This window comes from Equus przewalskii, chromosome 26, assembly GCF_037783145.1.
Source record: "Equus przewalskii isolate Varuska chromosome 26, EquPr2, whole genome shotgun sequence".
In the NCBI taxonomy this organism is placed as follows: domain Eukaryota; kingdom Metazoa; phylum Chordata; class Mammalia; order Perissodactyla; family Equidae; genus Equus; species Equus przewalskii.
The window spans coordinates 27,375,502-27,402,950 of NC_091856.1; the positions used below are offsets into that span (position 1 = coordinate 27,375,502).

At 61.5% G+C, this 27,449-nt stretch overlaps 2 protein-coding genes across 28 annotated transcripts in view; one reads left to right on the forward strand and one right to left on the reverse strand.

Moving 5' to 3' along the window:
- Nucleotides 1–24,205, forward strand: CRB2 (crumbs cell polarity complex component 2). Its single transcript, XM_070596405.1, has 13 exons — nt 1–142; nt 6,768–7,091; nt 9,442–9,637; nt 9,760–9,899; nt 10,369–10,554; nt 10,742–10,855; nt 13,586–14,458; nt 14,548–15,056; nt 15,591–15,756; nt 16,532–17,324; nt 18,141–18,257; nt 18,883–19,000; nt 20,912–24,205. Exons 1-13 carry the CDS (start codon nt 43–45, stop codon nt 21,134–21,136), a joined length of 3,861 nt encoding a protein of 1,286 aa, XP_070452506.1. The 5' UTR covers nt 1–42; the 3' UTR covers nt 21,137–24,205.
- DENND1A (DENN domain containing 1A) overlaps nt 23,428–27,449 on the reverse strand; it is a 513,391-nt gene continuing 509,369 nt past the window's right edge. For 26 of the 27 annotated variants that reach the window (XM_070596426.1, XM_070596409.1, XM_070596412.1 and 23 more), the window contains one exon: nt 24,111–26,514. In XM_070596426.1, the coding sequence (XP_070452527.1) occupies nt 25,324–26,514 (1,191 nt within the window). In that variant the 3' untranslated portion in view covers nt 24,111–25,323. Of the gene's footprint in view, nt 26,515–27,449 lie in introns of all 27 variants that reach the window. The other variant, XM_070596419.1, reaches the window with a different exon arrangement.

Sequence of the window (27,449 nt, forward strand, 5' to 3'; positions counted from 1 at the left end):
GCCGGGCCGGCCGTTCCCACAGGCGCCAGCGAGCGTGCTGCCATGGCGCTGGCCAGGCCCTGGACCCGGGACCCCAGGCCCCCGGCCCCTCTCCTGCTGCTGCTGCCGCTGCTCTGCACCCCTGCCCTAGCCCTCCTGGCCGGTGAGTTGGGCACAAGCCTTCGGGGGGCCTGGGGCAGGGTCTGTCCCCCAGAGCAGTCACCCCAGGCCCTGGGGCTGTCCGTGTGGGGCTGGGGCACAGGCCCGAGTTGTGGGGTGCGGAGGGGTGTGCGGCTGCGGGCCACTGGAGCTCCTGAGGAGGGAGCATGTCCTGGGGCTCGGGGGCTGCTGTGTGTCCAGGGGGCTTTGTGAGGGCCGGGCGGTGATTTGGGGCACGGGGTGGGCTGTGTGTCTTGGGCGGGATGTTGTGTGCTGTACAGGAGGGGTGTGGGGGCTCAGGAGTTCTGGGGGACTCGTAGGTCGCCTGAGCCTCGCACCAGAGTGTATTGTGAGTCGCGTGCTGGGTTGTGGGGTGCAGCTGGGGTGTTTTAAAGTTGGGAGGTACGCAAGCTGTCCTGGGCGAGCAGGGAGTTGTATCTGAGACTTTATGAGTGCGGAGGCTGTGTCCTAGCAAAAGTTGTGGGGATAAGTTGTCAGGTGGGTTGAACTGTGTCTTTCCTCTTGACCTGGGGGCATGGGGTGGGGGCAGTGGACCCCAGCCCAGAGGATTGGGGAGGAAAGGGAGGGGAGGGGGAAGGAAGCCCAGGAGATCCAGGTGTCTGCCTGCATCCCCTCCATTTGTGTGTTAGCCCTGCCTGCACTGGGCGACTGGGGTGCTCTGGGGTCCCTCAGGGGCAGCCGGACACTTAGGAACATGTGTGTCCACTGCCGCCCCCTCCCTGGCATTCCCAGACGGAGCTGAAAGGGCTTCCTGAAGCCAGACCCCATTCGCCAAGCGGTTTTTGCTTTTGTCCAATGGATTCACGTGTGCGCGGGCCTGGAATTCTTCCTGGGGGGTCTAGGGGACGCTTTGTCCTGGTCGCTATAGCTACGGGGGCCAGCCCTGGGAAGTCCCCCACCCCCACGCCACTGCTGGAGGAGGAAGGCACGCAGGGTACAGGGCGGGTGGCCTGGGCTCCGCAGCAGCCGGGGGGAGCCCACAGCCCCGCAGACTCCCAGGGTGTGGGGTCAAGTCCCCCTGGCTCCTACCTGAGGCCCTCCTCCGGCTGCTCACAGGGCCTGGCTCACAAAGCCCTCTCTCCTCCCCTTCTCTGCAGGGCCCGTGGGGAGCTCTAGGACCCCGTTTTGCAGTGGAGGAAACCGAGGCTCAGGGAGGGATGGGGCCAAGCTGGGGCTCTGGGGGCTCTGCTCTCTGCACATGAGGGCATGAAATCCTGGTCTGTGGATCTGATGTCTGTCCGCTGCCCTCCCATGCACACACAGATACATGGGTGTGCACACACAAATCAGACATGCACCTGCACCCACACAGGGACACACAAATCACACATGTGCATGCATGCCCACCCATACACACACACTCTGCACACTGGTGTGGCATGCACAAGGGCACACACCACATGAACAGGTGTCCACACGCACATGTAGATCCCCCACACGTGCACTTGCACACACACACCAACGTGCAGATGTTGACACGTGCATTCACACTCCACTGCACGTTTGCGTGAACCTTGAGGCAGAGTGAATACAAGCTAGATCGACGCTACAGAAGGGAGTGGACACCGATATACACACGCACTCCCTGCACAGCCCTGCTGGGGTTCGCAGGGCAGCTTTGCCCCTGTGATTTCTGCATAGGCAGCCCCCTCCCTGGGGCTCCGCGAAAGCTAGAGTGGGGCCCCTGGGACATGAGCATTTCTGCATGCCAGTACCCAAGGCCTGACTGCCCGGAGGAGAGGGGCTGGGGACTGCATTGCTTACTTGAGAAGCAATTTCCATCCAGAGGGGACAGGGGCCCTGGGCCCCTGGCTCTGCTGTCACCCTTGCCAGGCCCCGAGCTGGGCCCCTCCATCCTGGGCCCACTCTGCCACAAAGGCCCGCTGGTTGCTAGGAGAGGACCAGGCATCTTGGAGTACAATGGGGCGCGCTGGGCTCCCGTGTCCCTCCCCCGTCCCGCACACCCAGGGAGCCAGGCTGACAAAGGGGCAGGCTAGTCCCCAAGTCCAGCCCCTCCTCCAACCAGAGCCGGGTGGGGGACTGCGGGACAGAGGCAAGGATGGAGGGGGGAACCACACACATGTGACCCAACATCAAGATTTGCTGGATAGTCAGTGTTTGCCCCAAATAAAGATTTGTCGATGAACGAATAAATAATACCCTCAGCCACTGCGGCACTGTGGCAGGCACGGTGCTCCTGCACTAATGTGATGGAATTTAATTCTCACGACAGCGCTATGAGGTCACCTCTGATATCCCCAGTTTACAGAGGAGGAAAACGAGGCCCAGAGAGGGTCAGTAACTTGCCCAGAGTCACAGAGCTAGCATGTGGCAGGGCCAGGATTTCACCTCCAACTGTGGCCCCAGCCTTTGTGAAGTCGCATCTCTTCTCTGTGCTTCTGTCAAAATGGGACAAACTGGCTAACTCCGAGGCTATAACAAGAATTCAATGAGAAAATGTGGTGCTTGTCCAACTTAGGTTTCATGTGGAATCCTCAGTTTCGAAGAAAATTTTAGATGCAAGCCGGAGGCCCACGAATAGTTAGAAACAGCCAACAGCCCGGAGCCCACCGCTCTGTCTCCCCTTCACTCAGGGAAGTGCCTCCACAGCCCCCGTGCCCAGAGACCCTGGTCTGGAAACACAGGAAAGCCAGTGCCAGGCACGGGGCAGGTGGCGAATCCATGACAGCTACTGTCTCGATTACTGTTACAAAAATGATGCCTTTAACCTGAGGGGGTAAACATCTGAAAGAGTATTCTGAACCGTCCCGCCTTGTTGGAGTAGTTTCGCCCTTTCTGGACGGCTCTGAGGCAGTGTTTGTACAAACCTGTTGTGTCCTACCGTTCGCCAAACCCACCGTCAGCAGACGCTTCCCATCAGTTGTTGGCAGTTGTCACCAGGCCCGTTACAAGTGCATGTAAAGAAGGAGTTACTAAGCACTGAGTGAGGCCTAAAGCACAGGGGCATTGCTCACACCGGTTCTGGACAGACAGGGAAGATTGCCTGCTCTGCCCAGGCTGATACTGGAACCTCCCCCCCGCCCTTTTTTTTTTGGTGAGGAAGATTGTTTCTGAGCTAACATGTGTGCCAATCTTCCTCTATTTTGCACGTGGGATGCTGCCACAGCATGGCTTGAAGAGTGGTGTGTAGGTCCACACCCAGATCTGAACTGGCGAACCCCAGGCTGCGGAAGCATAGCGGGTGAACTTAACCACTACGCCACAGGGCCAGCCCCTGGAACCTCCATTCTTGTGCAAGCCCTGAGAGACACTTTCCAGGGCCTGGGTGAGGCTGGGCTGGGATGCACTAAAATGACAATGTATGGGTGGAATTGAGAGTTTGCAAAGTGGGAATTTCACGTGCAGTGGGAGATGTGGACCTTTCAGAAGTCTGGAAACGATCTGCTTCTTAGTTTTTGAGGGATGATCCCGGGCAAGTTAGCAACTTCTCTGAGTTAGCAGTTTTCTTAACAGCACCTACCTCTTCCGGTTCGAAACCAATAAAACAATGTCTTAAAAATAGAAGCGAGATGTGTAGCACAGCCTGGAGCACGTAGTACGCACTCAGTAAACGGTTGCCATTTTTTACGCTGTTATAATCTGTCCTTTCCATGGAGAAAATTCCCTTCCTGGTGGCGGGTTCTGGGCCTTCCCAAGGCAGGGCAGCAGGTCGAAGGGGAGGGGCGGCTGTCGGTTAATCCCCCCCCTGCCAGGTCGGCCCAGGCAGCCTGAGAGGTCAGGAGGGATTTGTAAAGATAAGCGCAGGCCCCTCGTCGCCCTGGCAACAGGCCACGCCCCTTCAGCCTGGCCCCCAGAAGGCCCCTCCTCTGCCCCACCGGCTCACCCCTCTCAGCCCTGGCCTGGCCTGGCCTCCTGGGCTCACCCCTGGATGACAGAGGTCAGCGTTTCCCATGCCTCAGGTGCAAAGGAATCCCCAGGGCGCATGTCGCAAGGCAGGTTCTCAGGCCCCAGGCCTCACGTGGTTCTGAATCTCTAAGTCTGGAGTGGGGCCCAGGAATCTGAATTCTTAATACACGCCTGGGGTGATTCTGGAAACCCCTGAGAGAAGGCTCTGGAGCAGGGACACCTGGGTTTAGATTCCAGCCATCATGGGCTGTGGGACTGTGAAGTTGCTTCATCTCTGAGTCTCACTTTCCTCCACTGTAAAAAAAGGAATATTAGCACTATCCACCTCAAAAGGTAAATATGACGATAGAGATTACACAGGACAGACGGTTGTTCCTCACATGCATGCTTTCGGTGCTATTGCACACCTCCCGGGACAGGCAGCTCCCTTCCTTTGGTCTGGCTGTGACTGAACCCCTTCCTCCCATGTGGCTGGACTCCTGGGGCTCTGTCACTTAGCGCAATGGCCTACCTGTTCCCACGGTGATGAAGCATCTTTCCCCCTCCCCCCAGGCACTGTCTCCCCAGCCTGGTCCTGTCAGCTCTGAAATGGAGGGCTCTGAACTGGGGGCAAAGCTCCAGAGTGGGCTGAGGGGTCCCTTGGGCCACAGAGGTGAGGGGAGGCATTAAATGTTGAGATTTAATGAAGGGCCTGTTGGCACAGGACCCAGCAGCCAGGGCCCTTCGCAGTGGGAGCTCCTCCTGAGCACAGGAGGGACCCTGATCATAATGGCTGTAGCCCCTCACTGAGGGCTCCTGGGTCCCATCCTTCACTCCTCATGATACCCCACGAGGTGGGTGCTTTTTGAACCCCATAAGTTGGGTCTGTCTGATGCCCAAACCTGTGTCCTTTCCCAAGGGAGCTCTATCCACTCCCACCCCCCTCAGACCATCTTCCCACCCCGCTCAGACCATCTAGCCCTGAGGCACTGGGCTCTAAACTGCTCAGCCACAGTGCTCCTGGGTGGGAAAAAGAAAGACTTCCCATGAGCCCCTCGGAGAGGCCCAGATGCCCCCTGCCCTCACCCATATGACCAGGCTTAGGGGAGGCCGCTGGGGATGGATGCCTGAGCTGGGGAGGGGAACTGTGGGCAGAGAGGGTCTGTGGGCCCCAGAGCCCTCGAAGGTCATCCTGGCCTCACAGTGATTTAGACCCTCTGCCCTTCTTGCCACGTCCCTGGCCTTGGTGGGCGCTAGGGCCCCCTGGTCTGGGAATTTTGGGACAGCGAGTCCATGTTGAGCTGGACCAGGTGCTGTGGGCGCTCCAGTGTGCGGCTGACAGCTGGGTTCTCTCCCTGGGTCCATCAGTGCATATCTCTGTCTCCCACTCCCCGAACCTGCTTGGCCCTGTCTGGGAAAGGTGGGGGTCGGCCAGTGAACAGCCCTGCTGGTGGAATGTGGTTGACGCCTGAGAGGCTGCCAGCCTTATCTGGGGGTCTTCACCGGGGGAGAGGAGGGGAGGTGCAGGGCGGGGGCCTGGTTAGTGTCTGGATGACAACCTGGCGGGGGAGGGGTACCTCCCAGAGCTCCAGGTGGGGGTGCCTCCTGCTGGCTCCCCTCCCCCATCCCTTACTGAGTTCCTACTACAGAGGGCTCTTGACTGCCCTACCTGAGGCTTTGAATCCTTCTACCTTCCCTGAGGCAAGTTCTATTACCATCCCCTTTGCACACTGGGTAACGGAAGCTCGGCAGGAGAAATGCCTTGCCCAAGGTCTCATAGCTAGTAATTGTCTGGGCTGGGATTTGAACCCAGGGCTGGTTTACTCCAAAGCCCAAGCTCTTACCCCAGCATTACACTGACAAGCTCTCAGGAAGGAAGGGAGGTGGCTTGGCTTCCAAATCAGTAAGTGACCCTCTAACAGAAGGAGCTTCGAGGGGCGGAGGCATCACAGCGGCGGATGTTCAGTCAGTCAGCCGCAATACCTGCCCTGTCCCCTTTGACCTCGGCCAGGCGGCCAGGTGTCCACTCCAGCATCTGCTGATGGGGATGCAATGAGGGCTAGGGATCCTTTGAGAAGTTCCCAGGCCTCCGGGACGGGCGGGGAGGGGAGGAGGTGGGGAGAGGGGCCGAGCTCAAGGTCCCTGCCTTTGAAGTCCGCCAGCTCCAGTTTCACACAGGAATGGAGTTACCAGACCCCCAGCAGGAGGGGTAGAGTGTGGAGAGGGAGGAGCCTCGATCCTGGGTCTCCTGGGAGGGAGTGGGCCGCAGACGGGGAGACCCAGAGGAGACCCCCCTCTCCAGGCGGGAATGAAACATGAAGGCTGTCCCAGCACTAACTGGCTGTGTGACCTCAGGCAAGTCTTCTCTTTCTAGAGCCTCGATCGGCCCTCTTGTAAAATGGGCACGGCAGGGCCTGCCTCAAGGGGGCGCTGCAGGGATGCGCTGAGACGGGGGCGCACTGTCTCCCTCTAACGCGCACCCTCACTGGGTTCGGGGGCGTCTGCGCGTTAATCCTGCCGGGAGCCAGGCATCCCGGGTCCTGTTCTCTGCGTTGGAGGCGCTCAGGAAACCGTTCTCAGTTCCGGGCATGGATATGTGCAGCCTGTTGGGACCCTGGCCCTTCCTCCATTTTCCTGAGTTTGGACAGACCCCTGCTGCTTCCTGGCTCGGGGTGGGGGTGGGGTGGGGTGCCTAAGTGTGGGGAGTGGAGTGTCCTGGTAACCCCTGCCTACCCCACCCAGCCAACTTCCTCTCTCTACAGGCACGGCCCCTTCGGAGACCCTGAGCACCTGTGCCTCAGACCCGTGCGCTCCAGGGACTGAGTGCCAGGCGACGGAGAGCGGTGGCTACACCTGTGAGCCCACGGAGCCCCGGGGCTGTGCCACCCAGCCATGCCACCACGGCGCCCTGTGTGTGCCCCAGGGTCCAGATCCCAACGGCTTCCGCTGCTACTGCGTGCCTGGCTTCCAGGGCCCACGCTGTGAGCTGGACATCGATGAGTGCGCGTCCCGACCCTGCCACCACGGGGCCACCTGCCGCAACCTGGCCGATCGTTACGAGTGCCACTGTCCCCTCGGCTATGCAGGTAATGGCCCCGGCTGCCCCTGGAGGAGGTCTGTCATGTCGATCCCATCAGAGGCTCAGAGTGTAAAATCACAAATTCAGCTTTGACTTTAGCACGGAGACCCACCAGGCACCTGGCAGCTCTGGATGAGAGTAGGAAGGTGTGAGCGCTGGCACGGTGCCTGGCACGTAACAGCAGTGGACAAATGTTACTTCACTCCCTTCTAGAGTTCAGTTTGGTGCTGGGCATGGAGACGCCCTTCAGGCATCTCTGGTGGGACTGGAGCGTGGACATGCCTGGTTTGGCCTTAATGAGGACATGTCTAGATAGTATTTCTAGCATCTACTCATTTCAGACCTGTGTCAGGCTGTAGTGTAGACACTGTCTGACCGTTCATCTGACGGTTCTGGAGTATGAACACCCCTGGGATGGGTCAGGTTGTAGTGTGGACCCCTCCCCTCTGGGTGGCTCCCAAAGCTTCAGCATAGAGACACTGGTTGTGGCATTCAAATTGGAATGGAGATGTACCCCAGGGAAGTCTGCTGTCTCGAGCGGGATAAGGTATATATGACTGGCACTGGGGAAACACTCACTCCTTCCCCAGAGTATGGCCCTGCCTGTCCAGGCTCCAAGGCAAGAGCATCCTGGAGTGATGGCCTGGAAGTCAGGAAGGAGGGCGCAGCTGGGGACAGGTCTGGGGGTGAGGCCAGTCTATGACGGTTGGGATCCTGCAGCAGAGACACTCCATGTTCTGCTTTAACCCTGAATTCAGACAACTCTGAGGCCAGAGGGCAGTTTGAGGTCACCTCAGAGCAAGGGGTACAGCATAGGGGGACTGGCTTCCAGGAGAGGGGGCTTCCAGGGAAGAGAGGGATCTTGGCACCCGCATGAAAGTCGATTTTGGAAACAGGTTCCATGTATCCTTCTCGTCATTGCAGCGTCCTGGTGTCTGGATATATTAGCTGTGTGTGTGTGAGCGAGGTCACGTAAGGGGCCTCTGTGTGTCTGCCAGTACCTGCGGGTGTCTGGCTCCCTGAATGCATTTGTGCTGAACAGTGTGTGAGTGCCAGCAGGTGTGTGTGCGCCCGGATGTGTTCGCTCGGATGCTTTGGGTAACGCTTTCTGGGTGAGTTGTGGATGTGAGTGGGGGCAGCATCTGCTGTGACTCATTTCTCTCCTCATCCTCCCGTCCCGAGCCAGGCGGGGGAGGTTGGGATTCCAGGCAGCTTGGGCCTGGCTCCCCCTGGCACAGAGGGTGGGAGTGGGCTGGGGCAGGAGCAGTGAGGGGTCACAGGAGGGAGGGGCCCTGTTTTGTGCTCACTGAGCGTGGAAGGGGGGAAGCTTCCAGCTGGAGTCAGCTGTGCCCCTGGCCCTCCCCCGACCAATCCCAGTTAGGGGGCAGGCACAGGGCCTCTGGAGTCGGCAATGACATGTGGGCTCCGTGATGAGCTCAGGCAGCACATTTCCAAACCCTGAGACTGTCTGTCCATCTCCCTTCATCTCTGCAGCTCCTCCCGGAGGGCTGTCCAGTCGTCTTGCTTTTGCCTAGGATGGAGGGGGTTCCCTGGACCGGGGACTTTCAGTTTTCAAAGCCAGACAGTGCAGGGAAACCCAGGAAGAGCTGGTTACTCCATTCCAGCCTCTCCCACTGGGGTATGTCCCTCCTCCCTGGGGTCCCTCCTTACACCCTCTTCAAAGCCAGCAGAGTGAGCCTTCTAAAATGTAGACAGGACCGTGTAACTCAGCTGCTTAAAACTTTTCGGAGAAGCCCTGCTTGTGTTCCGGGGCCCTCAAGGCCTCACCTCCTCCACGTTCCCCTTTGCTCCTGACCCTCCCTGCGCCCCCTGCCCTTGGACATCATGCCCCTGCCCCCAGCAGGTCTTGACCAATGGTCCCTCTGGAGAGACCCACAATCTCTCTGGAATCCAACTGCTGGCACAGCCCCCTTTCCTAGTCTAATGAACGCCCCCTCATCCTTTAAAAGGCTCTTCTTCCAAGAAGCCTTCCCTGCCTCCCAATTCCCCAGGCCGAGACCCTGGCTCTTGCTTTCACAGGATCCAATATGTTCCCATTGTTGAGCTCTTCAAAATTAAAATCCAGTCCTCACTGATGTAATATTGACCTAATCCTCGTCTCCCGGGCTAGACCGCAGTGAGCTCAAAGGGGCAGGGACATCTGTCTTGTTTCTACTCCATTACCATTGGTGGCGCAAGACACACCTGCTCTGGATGAATGGACCGACAGATTCTCTCGTTGGATCCTCACTTTCTGCTCCTTCTAACTGTCTGGAGGCGGTTTCATGTCGGCCTGTCCCGGCCTCTTTCGCCCTCCTTCTGGGTGTCCATCTCTGTGTGTCTCTGGCCCTGTCCAGGTGTGACCTGCGAGACCGAGGTGGACGAGTGCGCCTCGGCGCCGTGCCTGCACGGGGGCTCGTGCCTGGACGGCGTGGGCTCCTACCGCTGCGTGTGCTCGCCGGGCTACGCGGGTGCCAGCTGCCAGCTGGACCTGGACGAGTGCCAGAGCCAGCCGTGCGCCCACGGGGGCGTGTGCCACGACCTGGTCAACGGGTGAGCAGGCAGCAGGGTGCCCTAAGGCGGGGGTGCTGCGCGGTGGGCCGGGGTACGCGGTGGAGGCAGGTGGGCTGGAGGGCCGGGCGCGCGCTCAGCTCCGGCCGCGCGCCCCGCTCCAGGTTCCGGTGCGACTGCGCGGACACCGGCTACGAGGGCGCGCGCTGCGAGCAGGAGGTGCTGGAGTGCGCGTCGGAGCCCTGCGCGCACAACGCGTCCTGCCTCGAGGGCCTCGGGAGCTTCCGCTGCCTCTGCTGGCCAGGTGTGTGTGCGAGGGCACGTGCGCGTGCTCAGGCTGGCGGGGCACGGCCTGGGGCGGGGCCCAGTCAGTGTGCGCCTGTGCGCACGCGCCCTTGGTGGACCAAGCCGGGGGTGTGCATGCGATCGCAAGTTCTGTGAGCCTCAGTTTCCTGATCTGCAAAATAGGGCTAATGATGCGCCTGCTCCTAGGGGTGTTGCGAGGAGCGTAAAGGGATAATGCCCATGAAGCCTTAGCACAGGGCCTGGCACGTCAGAGTGCTCAGCAGTACCCGTAGTAAGGGCGATGCTGACATGATGCTGATGAAGGCTGCATGGTCATTCTGACCGCGCTGGATGCGTCCCTCCCTCACTGTTGGTGACCATATTCCGAGCTATCAGCCCAACCTGGCCCTGGGCTGGCCTGGCGGCAGTGGAGGGTGCTGCCAAGTAACCCCATGTGACACGATGCCCCCGTGTGTGTGTGTCCCCAGGCTACAGCGGCGAGCAGTGCGAGGTGGATGAGGACGAGTGTGCACCCGGCCCCTGCCAGCACGGGGGCCAGTGCCTGCAGCGCTCAGACCCAGCCCTCTACGGGGGTGTCCAGGCCACCTTCCCTGGCGCCTTCAGCTTCCGCCATGCTGCAGGCTTCCTGTGCCGCTGCCCTCCGGGCTTTGAGGGTGAGCCCCGTTCCTCCCTTGTAGGGAAGCAGGTCTGCCAGTGTTCAGGTGCATGGGGAGAGACGCAGGGCAGGCTCAAGGCATCCCTGCACGAATCTGGTGCCACGCTGCCTGAGTCAGCGCCTCTCTCTGGGCCTCAGTCTCCCTAGCTATCAAACGGGCCTTCCAGCTCCGGTCCATCTTGCAGGGGACGACTGTGCTGTGGATGTGGACGAGTGTGCCTCAAGGCCATGCTTCAACGGAGGCCGCTGCCAGGACCTGCCCAATGGCTTCCACTGCCACTGTCCAGATGGCTACACAGGTGCCTGGGGTGGGGGGCGGGGTGGGCACTGGGGCAGGGCAAAAATCAGAATTGGTGGGCCTGGGGTGGGAGGGTTCCTCTGGCTGATGTGTGGAGGCTGAATTGACGGGGGACAAGGAGATCAGGGAGGAGGTGGGTGCGGTGGCCCAGGTGACAGCTAAGAGGGGCTGAGCTGGGACCCGGGTTTTAGAGGTGAGAGTGGAGGGAACTAATCGAGTTGAGAAATATTTAGGAGGAACACTCTGTAGGTCCTGGGGTGTGAGTGGGAGGGGTCAGGACTCTGGCTGAGTTTCTGTCCTGGGTGACACTGGGTGGAGGATGGTGAGGTCAGCCTTGGCCATGCTAAGTCTGAGTCCCCCCATGGCCGGGAGCCTGTGTGGGGGCTGGTGGTCCGGGGTCTGGGGCCCAGGAGAGGGGTCTGGGCTGGAGCCAGAGACTGGGGGTCAGGAGTGTAATCCTGGCAGCTGGGGCCGTGGGCAGCAGAGGCTGTCTGGGAGAATGTGGAGTGATGGGCAGAGAGAACCCTAGACACCTGACATCAAAGGCTGGGCGGAGCCGAGGGGCCTGCAGAGGGGAGGACAGAGGCAGCTCCTCCAGGAGGGAGGAGGTAAAAGGGGGCTTTACACATAGAAGGAGGAGCTTGACCTCTGGGGAGCTGGGCCTGTTGGGCAGGAGCTGGGGTGCAGAAGGCCTCTCCCTGCCTTGGGTACAGCAGATGCACAGACACCCTTCCACATGGACGCAGTGAACCCAAGGAGCTCAGACACTCAGCGACCCTGCCCCCTCTGGAATGCCCGCGGCTCTTCCCCCGCGCCCGCCCGCATTCCTGCTCGGCACACGGCCTCCTCTGCCTGGCAGGCTTCCTGGGCACAGGCTCCCCCGCCCAGGGGAATGAGGTGGTGACCACCACCGTCCCTTCCACCCTCACCCGCCCAAAGCCACCAGGGCTCAGCATCCCCACCTCTGGTGGCCAACACTCCTGGGGGCCCTGGAAACCCACCTTCTGCCCCTGTGGGCCGAGATCTGGAGTTCTGCCCCGGGAGCCTCACGGGCGCTTGGCACACAGTGGGCCCACTTCGTGTACCCGCCGCTGAACAGCATTCTCTGTGTGTTCTGTCTCCTCCTCCCCACGGTCCCATGAAGTAGGAGCTCTAAGTCCTCATCTTACAGAGGCGATGGAGACTTCAGAGAGGGGGTGTCATCCCCCAGGGTCACCAGCGTCAGTGGGAGCCCAGCTTCTCCCCAAGCTGGGCTCAGGTGATGGGTGACAGGGAGGTCAGACCTCTGAGGTCAGGGACCGGGAGGGGTGACCCTGGCTGTGGGGCTGGGCTCTTTGCCGCCGTCCATCCTGATCCTCCCTTTGGGTCATGCTGGTGTGGGGGAGGCCAGTGCCTGGCATTCCTGAGCCGGCTCCGAAGGAGGCTGCCGGGCCAGGCGGGGAGCTCTGCTCCCCAGCCCCGGTGCCCGCCCACCACTCTCGGCTGGTCCGGGGGAAATGCAATGGGGCTGCGGGCTCTGCAGACCTTCCTGGGGGGCTTGTGGCTCCTGGCAGGTATGCAGGGCTGGGGACTCTGGCAGCGGGAGGTGGGGCTGGCTGTCCCGGAAGGAGGCTGTGGTGTTTGTGGGCTGACTGGGCCAAGATTCAAATCCTGGGGGCTTCTCTGGGCCTGGGTTCCTCCAGCCGGGATACGGGGCCAGGCTGGCCTTGGTTGCTTTGCGGAGGCTCTGGCCGACCTGGGCTTGGGCTGTGGCCTCTTGACCTGAGCTGGGCCCAGAGCCCCTGGCGTGTGCGCTCCGGGGCGCGAGGGTGAGGTGGGCCCTTCACAGCCAGCGTCGGGGCCCTAGGGCAGAGGGACTCGGGGTTAGAACCTGGGGCTAATGGAGTGCCACTGATGCATACCCCACCCCCATTTCATCACTCTGTCTGGCAAAGCCCTGCCAGGCTCTTTGCTGGGCACCAAGGACATACTCAGGCCACTGGAGGGGATCTCAGCTGAGTAAACAGATACTTGCAACACAGGGTCCTGGGGAGCTGTGCCTCAGAGTGGACAGGTTGTTGGGAGTGACACGGTAGCTTCGGGTTGGGAGTCAGAGAAAGGCTGTTAGGGGACTGGCCCTTTGAATTTGGGCTTTGCAGGATGAGTAGGAGTTTGAAAGGCAGGGTAAGGGAGGACAAGGTGTTCTAAGCAGAGGGAACAGTATGAACAAAGCCCCAGAGGCAAGACTTTCCAGGAAACACTTGGAGGAATTGGCAGTTCAAGGCTGAAGGGAGCAGGGTTGAGACTTGATTGCCTAGCAGAGGGATCTCGAATGCCAGGGTGAGTGGTTGGACCTTAAGCAGCAGAGGAACCTGGCCAGGTGATGCTTTAGAAGTAGATCTCTGGCTGCTTGTGGATGTACAGGGGTTTCTGAAGGCAGGAGAATTGGAGGCCACTAGACTGTGGCCAGGAGAGCTGGGGGGGCAGGAGGGTGGTTGGGAGAAACGGGGGTTTGGAGGGTGTCTCAGGGACTGAACCCACAGGGCACGGGGACTCACTGGTTATGTAAATGAAGGGGGATCTTGGATTCCAGCCTCTGAAGTCTTCAAGGGACCATGAAAAATTTTTTGGGAATTGGGAATTGGTTTGGTTGATAGGTACTGAGGTCTCTGTCCCAAGAGGCATGTAAGATCTAGGTCGAGACGGTGGTTCTGGCCTTGGGTGCTGAGCCTTGGCCTGGTCTTTCCTGAAGGCCTGACATGTCAGGAAGATGTGGATGAATGCCTCTCAGAGCCCTGTCTTCATGGTGGGACCTGTGATGACACCGTGGCGGGCTACATCTGCTGGTGCCTGGAGGCCTGGGGTGGGCATGACTGTTCTGTGAAGCTCACTGGCTGCCAGGGCCACACTTGCCCACCGGTTGCTACCTGCATCCCCACCTTCGAGTCTGGGGTCCACAGTTACACCTGCCGCTGCCCACCAGGTACCCATGGACCTTTTTGTGGCCAGAATACCACCTTCTCCCTGGTGGCTGGGACCCCTGTGTGGGCTTCGGTGCCTGCTGGTGGCCCCCTGGGTCTGGCACTGAGGTTTCGCACCACGCTACCCACTGGTGCCTTGGCCACTCGCACTGACACCCAGGACAGCTTGGAGCTCGCACTGGCAGGGGCCACGCTTCAGGCCACACTCTGGAGCCATGGCAACCCTGTGCTCATCCTGAGGCTGCTGGACCTGGCCCTAAATGATGGCCACTGGCACCGAGTGGAAGTGACGCTCCACCTGGGGGTCCTGGAGCTGCGCCTCTGGCACGAGAGCTGCCCTGCCCGCCTCTGTGTGGCCTCCAGTCCTGTGGCCCCGGCTCCCACAGCTTCTGTGGCTCCGACGCCTGTCTGGCTCTGCTCGGCCCAGCTGGGTGGCGCGGCCTTTGCAGGCTGTCTCCAGGACGTGCGCGTGGATGGGCACCTCCTGCTCCCTGAGGATCTCGGTGAGAATGTCCTACTGGGCTGCGAGCGCCATGACCCATGTCAGCCTCTGCCTTGTGCCCACGGAGGGACCTGCGTGGACCTGTGGACTCACTTCCATTGCGACTGCCCTCGGCCCTATGGTGGTCCCACGTGCGCTGATGGTGAGGAACCAGCCAGGTGGGCCCCAGAGCAGAGGCGGGGCTGTCCCCCAGCCGGCAGGCCTCACACACGGCACCCTCTCTCCCCACAGAGGTTCCTGCTGCCACCTTTGGCTTGGGGGGCACCCTGAGCTCTGCCTCCTTCCTGCTCCACCAGCTCCCAGGCCCTAACCTCACTGTGTCCTTTCTCCTCCGCACCCGAGAGTCTGCTGGCCTGCTGCTCCAACTTGCCAACGACTCAGCCGCTAGCCTGACAGTGTTCCTGAGAGAGGGCCAGATCTGGGCTGAGGTGCTGGGCAGTCCTGCTCTGGTGCTCCCCGGGCGCTGGGATGATGGGCTTCGCCACCTGGTGACACTCAGCTTTGGGCCTGACCAGCTGCCGGGCTTGGGGCAGCAGGTGCACGTAGCGGGGAGGCTCCCCCCAGCTGACACCCAGCCCTGGGGTGGGCCCTTCCGAGGCTGCATCCAGGACCTGCGACTCAATGGCCTTCACCTCCCCTTCTTTCCGCTGCCACTGGGGAACTCAAGCCAGCCCGACGAGCTGGGCAGCAGGCAGTCCTGGAACCTCACCATGGGCTGCATCTCCGAGGACATGTGCAGTGTGAGTGCCCGGGAAAAGGGGTGGGTACCCCGCATCTCTAGACGTTAGCATGTTCTGCTGGTGAGGAAAGTGCCAGGAGGCGAAGCCCTGCCCAGGGTCCCACAGCAGGAGAGCGGCAGGGTTGGGTCCAGCCACCTCCTCTCTGGCCCAGCGGCCCTGCCCTCTGGTGCTCCCCATCCCTCCTCCCCAGTCCTGGTCTGAGACAGTCACAGTGACCCAGGCACAGGGCTGCCCGAGCCTTTCTGCAGGAGCTGCCTGGGGGACAGGGACACCCAAGGGTTCATGGACAGAGCACCAGCTCTGGCACTGGAACAGCCTGGGTATGAACTCTAGCTTCTCTTTGTGCTGGCTGGGTGACTCAGGCCACCTCTCTGAGCCTCAGTTTCCTCATCTGCACAATGGGGAGGATAGCGACTTCCTCTCTGTTTGTTTGTGAGGAGGTGACGGTCACTCAGTGAGGAGCCACTGCAGTGCGGGTTATGGTGGCTGATGCTGGCCCCAGGCCCGAGCCAACCTGCCCCGATTCTCCTGCAGCCTGACCCCTGTCTCAATGGTGGGACTTGCCTCGTCACCTGGAATGACTTCCATTGCACCTGCCCTGCCAACGTTACGGGGCCCACGTGTGCCCAGCAGCTGTGGTGTCCTGGTCAGCCCTGCCTCCCGCCTGCCACCTGCGAGGAGGTCCCTGATGGCTTTGTCTGTGAGTGTGTGCCCTGGGCAGCCCCCCTGCTGGATGCTGGACACTGAAGCTGATCCAACATCCTCTCAGGGCTCAGAGACAGGGGACCAGGATGCCAACAGCCCCAGCCCAGTGTGGCTGGGCCATTGCATCCAGAGGGACAGACTTTCCGGAGGAAGAGAACATTCACTAGGTTTTCAAGGGCAAATAAGACTCTGATCTGGCCTAGGGAAGGGCATTTCAGGGAGGGACAATCACATGTGCAAAGGCCTTGAGGTTTATAAGAACGGAAACACAAGTACAGGTATTGGGGTGGGCAGGTGGCCGGGGACCTTGAATGCTGGGCCAGGCAGAGCAGGACTTTCTCCCAAGGGCAGTGGGGAGCCAGAAGGGAGACATGATCAGCACTTAAAAAAAAATGACTGCATTTTATTAGAATGCACGATCAGCATTAAAAAAAGAATGCTTTTAAAAAGAGTGCAGTGAAGACTGAACCTCAGTGCCGAGACAGGGCAACTTCACCGAGGAAGGAAGGGGGCAGCTATTTCCGGGGTTTTTATTGCCTGGTCTGTGACCTGGAGGGTGGGGTGGGGTGGGGGGGGGGTCTCCCCAGCACAAGCCCAGAGCTGGTTCTCTCTCGAGAGGGAAGGGAGCCGCGGTGGCGGGCGCTGCGGACCCTGGGATTAGATGATGGGCGTGTGCGCGCCCCGCCCCGAGATGGGCCAGGGCAGTGGGGGATGGTGTCGCCCACGGGCTGGTGCCGGCGGGCCCGCCCCGACGCTCCCTCTCCCCGCAGGTGTGTCAGAGGCCACGTTCCGCGAGGGCCCCCCGGTCGCATTCAGCGGGCACAACGCGTCGTCGGGGCGCTCGCTCAGCGGCCTCTCGCTCGCTTTCCGCACGCGCGACTCCGAGGCCGGGCTGCTGCGCGCCTCCGCGGGCGCCGCCACCGCCGCCGCCGTCTGGCTGGCCGTGCGCAACGGCTCGCTCGTGGCCGGTGTGCGCAGTGGCCGCGGCCTGCCCGGCGCCGTGCTCCCCGCGCCCGGGCCGCGCGTGGCCGACGGCGCCTGGCACCGCGTGCGCCTGGCCATGGAGCGCCCGGCGGCCGCCGCGTCGCACTGGCTGCTCTGGCTGGACGGCGCGGCGACGCCCCTGGCGCTGCGCGGCCTGGCCGGGGACCTGGGCTTCCTGCGCGGCACGGCCGCCGCGCCCGTCCTGCTGGCCGAGAACTTCACCGGCTGCTTGGGCCGCGTGGCGCTCGGCGGCCTCCCGCTGCCCCTGGCGCGCCCCCGGCCCGGCGCGGCCCCCGGCTCCCGAGAGCACTTCTCCGCCTGGCCCGGGGCGCCCGGCCCGCGCCTTGGCTGCCGGGGCGCGCCCGTGTGTGTCCCCTCGCCCTGCCTGCACGGCGGCGCCTGCCGAGACCTCTTCGACGCCTTCGCCTGCGCCTGCGGCCCCGGCTGGGAGGGCCCGCGCTGCGCCGCCCGCGCCGACCCCTGCCGCTCGGCGCCCTGCGTCCCCGGCCGCTGCCACGCGCGCCCCGACGGCCGCTTCGAGTGCCGCTGCCCGCCGGGCCTCGCGGGCCCGCGCTGCAGGTGCCCGAGGGGCGCGGTCGTCACCGGGAGGGTCGGGGCGCGGGCGCCGAGAGGCGGATCGCAGGGGACCCCTGGGGCGGTGGGGGGCACAGAAGGCCGAGAGCCCGGCTGCCGATGCGCTGGTTCTGTGGGCCACCCGCTTCCCTGCTGAGCTTCACTGCCCTCGTGTGTGAGATGGGGACGACAGCCCTGTCGGGTTGCCAGAGAAAATACAGGACACCAGACGAATTTGAACTTGAGATCAACAAGTTGGGGGTGTGGCCTGAGGGAGCCCAGAGCAAGTCCCGGAAGAAAACCTGGAGGCTTTCCTGCCTCGCGGCCACCACTGATGCTCACCCGGGTCATCCAGGAGGGCGGCGGGGCAGAGTGATGGTTCGCCGGGTCGACGCCTCCCCTGTTGCGTCTGGCTCCCACTCCCGCTCCCTTTGGAGCCCAGCTTGTGGAGAGCTGTCTGGCCGAGGCCTGACTCTCCCCTCCGCCCTCAGGGAACGTCAGGCCCCCCGTTTTCTGTTTAGGAGCATGCTTTTGTTCTGAGGAGAGTCCTCCATCCTCCGAGGACCTGGGGAAAGGTCCCTGCCCTGGCCTGGAGTTGTCCACCTTGTAGGAGGTGGGGCTGGAGCAGCAGGGTGACTGCCCTGTGTCTGGTCCCTTCCACCTCAGATGCCACTTCTGTGACTGGTAGCCCAGTGTGTGAGAGGCGGGCCCTGAATTCCACAGATGACAGACCAGAGGCTCAGGTGGCCTGTGGTCAGGGGGTGGGGATGGGCCAGTCCCAGGTGGCTTGCTGGCAGTCCAGCCTCTCTGCTTTCTCCCCAGGTCTCCTGTCCTGCCAGAGGAGTGCAGCCTGAACTCCACCTGCATCAAGGGTGGCCCATGTGAGGGAGGACCCAGGGGTGCCAACTGCAGCTGCCGGGAAGGCTTTCCTGGCCAGAGGTGGGTTTTGGGGCCAGGGTCCTGGGAGGTGGGCGGGTGAGTGTGGAGAGCTGGGCAGGGTGGGCCCCTGGATCCCCTCCAACCAGGGCAGGCAAAGTGGGGTGTGGATCCCCGCTCACTTCTCAGCCCTCCCTGTCATCACAGTGCCAGACAGTCCACGTCTGTCACTGGAGTTCCTTCTTTCTGAGGCTTCCAGGACCATCCTTTGTTGGGCAGACACCTGTGGGGAAGTAGTTGCCTGGGGGCGTTTCTTAGAGCCCCGGCCTCAGCCCACCTGCATCAGGACGGCCTGGAGAGACTGTGAAAGTGCGGTCCCCGGCCCACTCCAGACGGATGGAGTCAGAGTCCCTGGGCAGCTACCCTTACACAGGCTTCCCTGGGATTTGATGGAATGACAGTCATTCTCAGTCATGAATGCCCAGGGTGAAGGCGGGTGGTGGGTGCTGGAGATCACATTCAGCCTTGCTTATCTGGCGGGGCCCAGCCAGGGGGGATAGTGTGTGGGGACAGTGCGTGGATGAGCTTTGATGCCTGTGGGGGGTTGAGGAGCTGGAGCAGCTGTGGGACAAGAGGCAGCATGGGACGGAGCAGCTTTCTTAGCTCCACCCTCTTCTCTGCCTCGCAGATGTGAGATGCCCTGTGAAGCCAACCCCTGCTTGAACGGGGGCACCTGCCGGGTCGCTGGGGGGCTGTATGAATGTATCTGCAACGCGAGGTTCTCAGGCCGGTTCTGTGAAGTGCTGGTGAGTGGTGCCAGAGGGGTGGGGGCGCCCTATTTTGGACTTTGGTGAGATGATGATGTGGGGGCCTGTGTACAGCACCTGAGGAGCTGTTCATGCACCAACCGTGTCGTGGGGTGGGGAGCAGCCGGGAAGAGACACTCAGGTCCCTTCCACGCCCCCAGGCAGGAGGCATTGCCACTCTAGGGAGAGTCTGGGGGGCCCTCGCCATCCCTCTGGGGAGTGACAGTGGGAACAGTTAGGCTCTGCCAAGTCCCATCTGGGCCCAGGATTTGGGGCCCACAGGATCTTGGAATTCTGGGGTTTCGGTTGGTGAATTGAAGAGCCTGTAATCTCTAGTGGTTTCTGAGCCAGGATTCTAGAGTAGGGAGATTTGGGGAGCCCAGGATTTGGAGCCAGAGCAGGCTCAGCTGCCAGGAAGGCAGCCCCTGACCCCAGGGAGGCTCAGCTGAGGAGCCACCCGGATAGACAGGGGCTGGGGGCCACTGGAGCTCCAACCTCCCTCTCACCCCCTCCCCATCACGGAGCAGAGCAGGCCCCGCAGGCCCAGCGGGCAGTGAGCCCACCGTGGGTGCTGGCGGGAGGGGTGCGGGCAGGGACTGGGGAGAAGCCTTGATCTCCACAGGCTGCTGGCAGCCTGGGTCATAAACCCACAAATTCCCTCTGCTTCTGGGGAATGTTCCCTTTCAAGTTGAACTTTTACAGCCTCTGGATGCCCCCCACCTCCAGGGCTGAGGGAGGAAATGGCTTTATGGCTCTCCCAGAAGTGCCCGGGGTGGAGGCTGGTAAGGGCCCATTCAGGGCTGGGACGAACTTTTCCCTGCAGCCTTGGACCCTTCTCCAAGGTTGGGTGCTGGGACTTGGGACCTAGGTCACAGTGGGCTGAGAGGTCTCATGGGACAGAGGGAGGGCCGGTGAGTCTGAGAGCCCGTGGCTCTGGAGTTCTGTGATTCTGGGATTTCAGAATTCCAGGTGTGGAGAATCTTTCCTGGGGGCATCCTGGGAGGCGGTGGAGACAGGAGATTTGGCAGGCCTCCCGAAGCCTGGTCTGAGTCTCCCCAGGGGGCAGGCCCTGGTGGATTCCGAGCTCACCGTCAGCCAGGTGGGCTGCCCCTGCTCCTGCCCTGCCTGGGCCGCCTGGCTGGGGAGCCTCTCCTGCGGCAGCTGAGATGCCTCCCACTGTGCGGTACACACGATCCACGCAGACTCTTGAAGAAACCAGACCACCCTTTGGCATGGGGGAGGAGTCAAGTCCCCATGGGCCCAGATTGGATGAGTTTATTGTGAGGAGGGGGAGGCTGAGCAGGGAGCCCGGGTGGCAGGGCTGGGCACTGAGGCTCATCTTGGCCAGTGCAGGAATGGCCTCTGCTGGAATTCGAGGTTTAAGGTGGGGTGGGGGTGGGCATGGGGTGGCGTTGGGGGCAGAAGTGGGAGATGCTAGTCCTGGTTTGCCACCCACTAGTCACTGTCAGGGCATCTGGGCAAAGCCTCTGTTCTCTCACCTAATACTTACTGGTGCCCACTGTGCGGCCCTGCTCTGGGCACCGAGGTGTACCGGGAACAGAAGAAACCAGACTCCTGTCCTCACTCCCGCTCTGTCCGATGGTTGTAGTGTTATGTGAAATCCCATGCGCAGTGCTTGCTCATGGCAGGTGTTCCATAAATGTGTTTCCTCTCCTTCTAGCAGGAGCCCCTGGCTATGACAGGAATGCCCTTGCAGTGGCTGTGAAAGGTGTCTCCCCGGCACCTGCTTGTATACCCTAGTAGCCAGGTCTCTCACCACCGCCCAGGGAAGCCTGTTCCCAGCTCTATGTTCTCTGAGCCAGGCCTTGTGCCCCTCTTCTCCTCTCCTCCGAAGGGCCTGGGGGCCTCCCCCTTCCTCTGCCTTAGGCCCCATTGTCATGTCTCTTGCAGAAGGGCCTGCCGCTGCCACTGCCGTTCCCACTGCTGGAGGTGGCTGTGCCTGCAGCCTGCGCCTGCCTTCTTCTCCTCCTCCTGGGCCTCCTCTCAGGGATCCTGGCAGCCAGAAAGCGCCGCCAGTCAGAGGGCACCTACAGCCCGAGCCAGCAGGAGGTGGCCGGGGCCCGGTTGGAAATGGACAGTGTCCTCAAGGTGCCACCCGAGGAGAGACTCATCTAGGCCTGCAGCTGCCGGCTCTGGCACCCATGAGTCCTGGACGATTTCTGCTGGGAGACCCAAGGAGGCCGCTTCCAGGAGTGGCGGGAGTGGCTCGCCCCTTCTCGGCCTTGGGGAGCTGCTGCAGGGCCCGGAACACTCCCTCGGGAAGCGTCCTCTTTGCCGGCAGCCCTGCCTCTGCCCCATCATGGACTGAGGAAAAGGGGGCGCTCAGGGAAGCAGAGAGGGGCCGGCCAGTTCGTGGACTTCGTCATTGGATCTGCTTAGTCTTGCCTGCTGTGCAGGGGCAGGGCACATGTGGGTGCACAGTGTTCAGGACTGTGTGTGCGTGTGTGTGTGTGTATCTGGGGGCCGTCAATCTCCAGATCCCAGTGAGAGTGTCCTGGATGGGGCTTGTGAGTGTGTCTGGGTCTTTGCTGTGTGTTCATGTGACTGTCTGATGGCCGCTGGCGGTCCCATGAGGGGATCCCATGGAGGGCTGGCCGTGGGGCCACGGGGACCACCTGGGGCAGGGGCAACCGCAGGTTACACGTTCTCCAGGAGGCCAGGCCAGGGCTTGCCTAAGGACCTAAGTCCCAGCTCCTGTATCTTCTCCCACCTCGGAGGCTGCCCCTGCCCTGGAAGGAGTTGGAAATCACGGAGAGGCCATTAGCCAGAGGCCCTGTGGGCTCCTGGCTCCAGAACAAATGCTCCTCAGGCAGACCTGTCTCTGTTCTGTGCCGGAGCCAGGCACGTGCGGCACGCAGGCCACATCCAGGGCAGACCCACAGGAATAGGGGACGGGCCGCCCTGAGCTGCCCAGCTTGCTGGGGGGTGTCTGGGCTCTGTGTGGCCTTCCTCCCCGGGCTGTCATCTCTAGAATGGGAGAGCAGCCCCTGCCCACCTCAGGGTTGTTGTGAGGAGCAGCAGGGGTGACACCAGGAAAGAACTCTGTAAGCTGGGTCCACTGTGAAGGGCTGTCTGGGTTCTTTTAGATGTTGGGAAGGGTTGTCTCCCTTGACGGAGTTGAAGGAAAGAGTGGGGGAAGGGGCCTCCCTGAGGGGCAGCAAGAAGCAGAGGGTGAGGAAGTGAAGGAGCAACCTGCCCTCCCCCACCCCCACCCTTCTGGTTCTGCGGCTCCACCAACGCCAGCGATCTCTCCTCCTCGAAGCCGCCTGGTGAGGCCACTCCCTCACTCTCTAGATGGCTGTTGGGAGGATGTGGGGAGAGGACTCCCCGGAAGCACTCTGCGGAGCACAGGTGCTCAGCGAACGGTGTTGCCGCCTCTTTGTGTAGGGGCTGGTGCTGCAGACAGGCACAGACGCAGGGGAAGAGTTTGCAGCTTTGCTTCCAGGCCCTTCCCTGGCAATGCCATCACACTGGGATCTCTGATCCTGGAGGGGCACCCGCCTGAGGGCCTGGCCTCTCAGCTTCACAGGGTCCCTTTGTTCCTGACCTGGAGATTTACCCTTGGCTCCTTCCTGTTTCCCAGGCCAGCGCCTCCTCTGCCAAGGCCAGGAGACCCCTTTCCACTTTCAGGTTGCAGGTTGACTTACCCAGCTCCCCTCGGGGTCTCAGCCAGCTTCCAGAGTCAAACCAGGTGGAGCCCTGTGTCGATGCGGAGGGAAGGGAGGGGTTGGGGGGCTGAGGCTGGGCTAGGAAGGGCCCTGAACACCAGGTTACAGGGCTTGCTTGGTCCTGACCCCGTAGGAGGTGGGGCCACCTTTCTTCATGACTCCTGGGAAAGGGAAGGAAACATCTGGTACCAACAGCTTAGCCACAGCTGGTGCCTTGGTTAGTTTGTCAGAAATTTGGCAAAACTGTGTTCTTGCAGACTCCTAAGACATTTTATGTGGAACCCCAAAATGCAAAAGCTGGGCTGCTCTTTTTTGGGGAGCCCTATGTTGTCCTCTCCTGCTCCTAAGAGTTCTGGGCACCCGTCATTTTCAAAGGCAGCCTGGGGAGGGGGATATGGCCAGATGATGGGCGGATGGGGTGTGAGTGGGTGTGTTTAACGACCCCCCTGGGTGCTCGGTCCAGATCTCCCTTCCTGACACAAATGTCAACAGAGGCGCATGTTCCGAAGCTCTGCCCTTGCTAATGAGAGATCTAGGGGCCGGCTTTCTAGGTGTCTCCTTGAACTTGTTCCTTCCTGGAGCCTGGTGCCTCCACATCACAGAGCCCTGCTGACCAGCCCAAGCCCTCAGATCCTTCCCTGATGGCTCCGAGCCCCTGCCTCCACCTCTGCGGAAGGGGGTGTAAAGATGGCTGAGCCCCCCTCCCCCAAGAGCTTCCTCAGGACAAGGATGCCAGTCTTCTCCCCAAGAAGATTTTATTGAATGCACACACAAAATTTATCCTTGGGTTTGCAAATTCAATCCAGCGAGTGAAGACAGCAGTGCTCATGTGAACATGGAGCGCCCACCACGAGCCCCCAGCACAGCCAGGGAGACCAAGGTGTGGGCGCCATTTTCTTGGGGCCGCCTGGTACCTCTTGTCTCATACTCTGCCCACCTGGTGGGCTGCCCCGTCCCTGATGGGGCTCAGGGCTTCGCCCAGGATGGGTGGTTCTGGAATCTGTGCTGAAACACCTGAGTATCCTAGACTAGGTGCCCACATGACCCAGGTGTGACATGGCTCCCCCCAACCGCTGCCATTCCCAGCAGCCAGAGACACTCTCACGATTGAGAGACTTGCCTGAGGGGCTGTGATTGACTCAGGAAGGGGTATGCCAGGCCAGCAGCTCATCGCACCCCGCGTCGGAGCAGACTTTGGGGCCAAGGCTCCAGGCCTCAGGGAACCACAGCGGGGGTGGCCTCCCAGCCCCTCAGACACTGAAAAAGCTCCCTGGGGCTCGGAGGCCTCCAGCAACCCCCTTGTCCCGTCAGACACCTGAGACTGTGTGTCTGACCACTCACAAATAGGAAATGAGAAACCAGGTCAAAATGCTCACAATTTCCTGCATGTCTCAGATGGTTGTTTTCTTAAATGGTTGGGCCATTTTTTAACTTGGTTTATTCAAACTAGTCAATTTCAAGATTCATCAAACCAATAAAGTAAAGAAAAAGAAAGATAAAAGAAACAATAACAAAACATTTCAATTTAGCTTTGGTGACGGCAGCCTCAGGAATTTCTGTGCTGGCGGACAGAATCCGAGGTGCAGGGAGGGGGTGGCCGCCAGCCCTCCTCCTGCCTCCAGGTGCAGGAAGCCAAGTCTGTCCATTCCACTGGCCTGGGGAAGGCACGCAGTGCCCCTGCCCATTCCTGACCCCGGGAGCCCGGGCAGCGGGGACCCCTCGTCAGTCTGTGGGCCTTTAGCTTGGCCTTCCAGTTGGAATCTGGGGGCCTGCTTCTTGGCTTTGCCCCTGCAGTCCACGCAACAAGAGCCTGAGCCCCATTTGACAGCAATACGAGACCAGGAGAACCCGCGGGGGGCCAGAGTGAGCGCCTGGACAGATGAGGGCCTGGCTCCTCCTCTGAAGCACTCAGATTTGCCGGTTGCTGTGTTCTCTTCTACAAATCAGAGTTGCTGGTGCTCCCAGCCCCCATGCAGAGCTGACTGGGGCTGGGTTTGGCCATCATGAGGGATCTCAAGGATCCCTCAGCCGCCAAATCCCTATCGAGCCAGAAACAACTGAAGTTTGGGGTTGGGTGAAGACTCACAAAAGAATGAGTGTGCATATTGCTGGAGAGGGTGTGGAAATGCCTGCCGGGGGGTCTTCCAGCCTGGGAGGGGGGCTCCTTACTTCAAACTCCAAACCACGCATCTCTGGCAGACGAGCTCACGCCGAGGGTACTGCTGACGCCTGCGCCCGTTGAGGAGGGGTGTGCAGGGCCGGGCTGTATGGGCAGGAGAACAGGGCTCGGGACGAGATGCCTGAGGAGCCTTGGGGCTCCTGGTGGGAGGTTTCCAGAGGGAAGGTGGGCAGGACGTGGTCTGGGGCCGCCACTGGCCCAGCTGACCTCTTTAGTGCAAAACCCAGTCAGGGGTGCTGGGGAGGAGTGGTGGCGGGGTGGCACGGGCACCCAGGAGCTGGGTCCATTCCAGACCAGAACTGGCGCCATTCTCGAGCAGCCAGACCTCAGAGATGGGCAGTGTGGTGGAGAGGAGGGGCAGCAGGGGGGTCCCATCCCTTCCCACCAGCAGAACCTGGGCAGAAACAGAGCGCAGGCGCGGCAGGGCCACAAGCCTCAGAGCCTCAGCGCCCGGCTCACTCGAAGGTCTCCCACTGCTTCCTGAGCTGCTCCACCGAGCCTGAGGCCGGGGCTGGGCTCACGTCCTGCTTGGTTTTCTGTAACAAATCCTCAAAGGGGTCTCTGGCCTCTCGAGGAGCAGAGGGCTGCAGTGCTGGCTCCAGGCCCTGGGGGGGCCTGGGAGGAAGGAGTAGGGGGTCTCCAGGCCTCAGGGCCAGCCCCTGCTTGGCCTCGGCAGCCCTGGCACTTGAGCGGGCCAGGGGCAACGTTCGGATCCTCGAAGGGACAACTGCTGGGGGGCCCAGGGGCTGCAGGGGGCTGGTGTGGGCACCCATGGGCATCTGGCCAAACAGGTTGGGCATGGAGAGGGCAGACAGGTTCGGGTGAGACCTGTGTGGGGCACAGAAGCCAGAACTGGACAGTAGGAGGCTGGGGGCAAAAGCTGGCCGCAAGGAGGCAGGAGGGGCCCCAAGAGGCCCGGCTGGAGTGGAGATCAGGGACATGGCAGGCAGTGCTGCTGGCATGGACGGGACAAAGGGGTTGAGTGATGGCTGTGGAAATGGGGTGGGGGTCCCTGCCGGGGGAAAGCTGAACTGGGGGCTGAAGGGGGTGGCTACATTTGGGGCTGCAGGGCCTGGTGGAACATTACTGCCTGACCAGGCTGTGTTAAGTGGGTCCAGGAGGGCCAGCAGGGCGTCACTGCCTGTGCCCGCAGTCCCTGGGGCCAGGTTGAGCGGCTGGAGCAGTTCAGTGGGGTCTTGGGGCACAGCCCTGGGGAGGAGCCCGGGGAACGGGGCTGGGCTTAGGGCAGCTCGTCTCTCCCGCTCGGCCTGCAGCCGCTCTGAGAAGTCGCCAAGGGCGGTGCCAGCAGCCTGCAGCTTGGCTGGGCGGGCAGTGGGGGGCGGGGGCACGATGCCCAGCTCTGGGGTCTTCCTGCCTTGGGGCCGGGGAATGGTGATGCTGCCCAGAGTGGGGGTGGGTGCCTCCTCATCACTGGGGTTCAGGATGCTGTCCCGGTTCTGGGGTCTGCGGGGCAGGGCCAGGGAGTTCCCGAGCAGAGCTGAGGGCTTTTCGGGCGAGGTGGCCAGGGGCTTGCTGGGGATGGCCATGTCGTCCTGGCCCAGGCTCCAGAGCTTGTTGTATGGGTGGGCGAGCTTCAAGGCCACTGGCATCCCGTGGCTCCTCTCACTCCTGCCCAGGTCCAGCCTCTGTTGGAGGGAATGAGGGAGGTGGTGACCACAGGCTGACCTGGGACAGGCTGGATGGCAGCACATGCCATTGCACGTCCCCATGTCCCCCCACCACCCCGGGTGCTGGGCGGTCACTGGGACTGCGCTCACAGGCATGTGGCTGAGTAGCTGCCAGGACTCAGAGCAGTTGGGGGCTCAGCCCAGGTCACCAGCAGAGAGCCCAGGTCTGTTGGACTCCCACCCAGGCTTTTCTCACAGTGTGGCACAAAGGGATTCCAAAGCAAGCCCTTGTCCTTTCACGCCAGTGGCTGCCAGGTAGTTTTAGGAAAACGACTCATCTCCTGACCCTCTCCTGGCAGGCCCTTTTCCTCTTCACAGCATGTGGGCACTGTCCATCACCGTTAGCCCAGGTGGGCGAGTGAGGCGCGGGCGGGGCGAAGGCACACTGGCTGGGAAGTGGGACTGGGCTCTGCGCACACAAGTGACAGGACTGGGCGTCGCTTCCCTTCTCTTGGCCCGAGCTTCCTCATCAGCCGTGTGGGAACAGTAATTCCCCACAGGGGTGACACATGAATCACTGGATATGGGGGAGCTTTGTCAATTCCACAGTGTGACTCAGTGACTGCAGAGTCAGCAGCCCCCACTTGCAAGTGAGGAAACTGAGGCACAAAGAGGGAGTGTGATAGATTGGAAGTCACAACAGAAGATCAGTGGTCACACCTGAATAATCCAGAACCCAGGAACTTTGATCCAAAGGCTCTCCAAGGACACTTGGTGGGGATGGGAGCAATCCCGGTTCCATCAGGGGTTGAAGCCCTGCCTCGGGGTCGGGCTGGGAGTCCTGGGGAGAGTGGCCTGGATCGCTGCCCCCCCGTCTGACATGTGAACAGAAGTGGGGGTCAGATTTCCATCAGGCTCTAGCACCTTCTGCAGTGATCCCTGTGAGGGTGGTC

Excerpts from the sequence above, each read along its gene's own strand:
- CRB2 (XM_070596405.1), top strand. The coding sequence starts at position 43 with ATGGCGCTGGCCAGGCCCTGGACCCGGGACCCCAGGCCCCCGGCCCCT. Across the intron at positions 143-6,767 it reads TGCCCTAGCCCTCCTGGCCG|GCACGGCCCCTTCGGAGACC; the intron begins GTGAGTTGGGCA and ends CTCTCTCTACAG. Across the intron at positions 10,555-10,741 it reads CTGCCCTCCGGGCTTTGAGG|GGGACGACTGTGCTGTGGAT; the intron begins GTGAGCCCCGTT and ends TCCATCTTGCAG.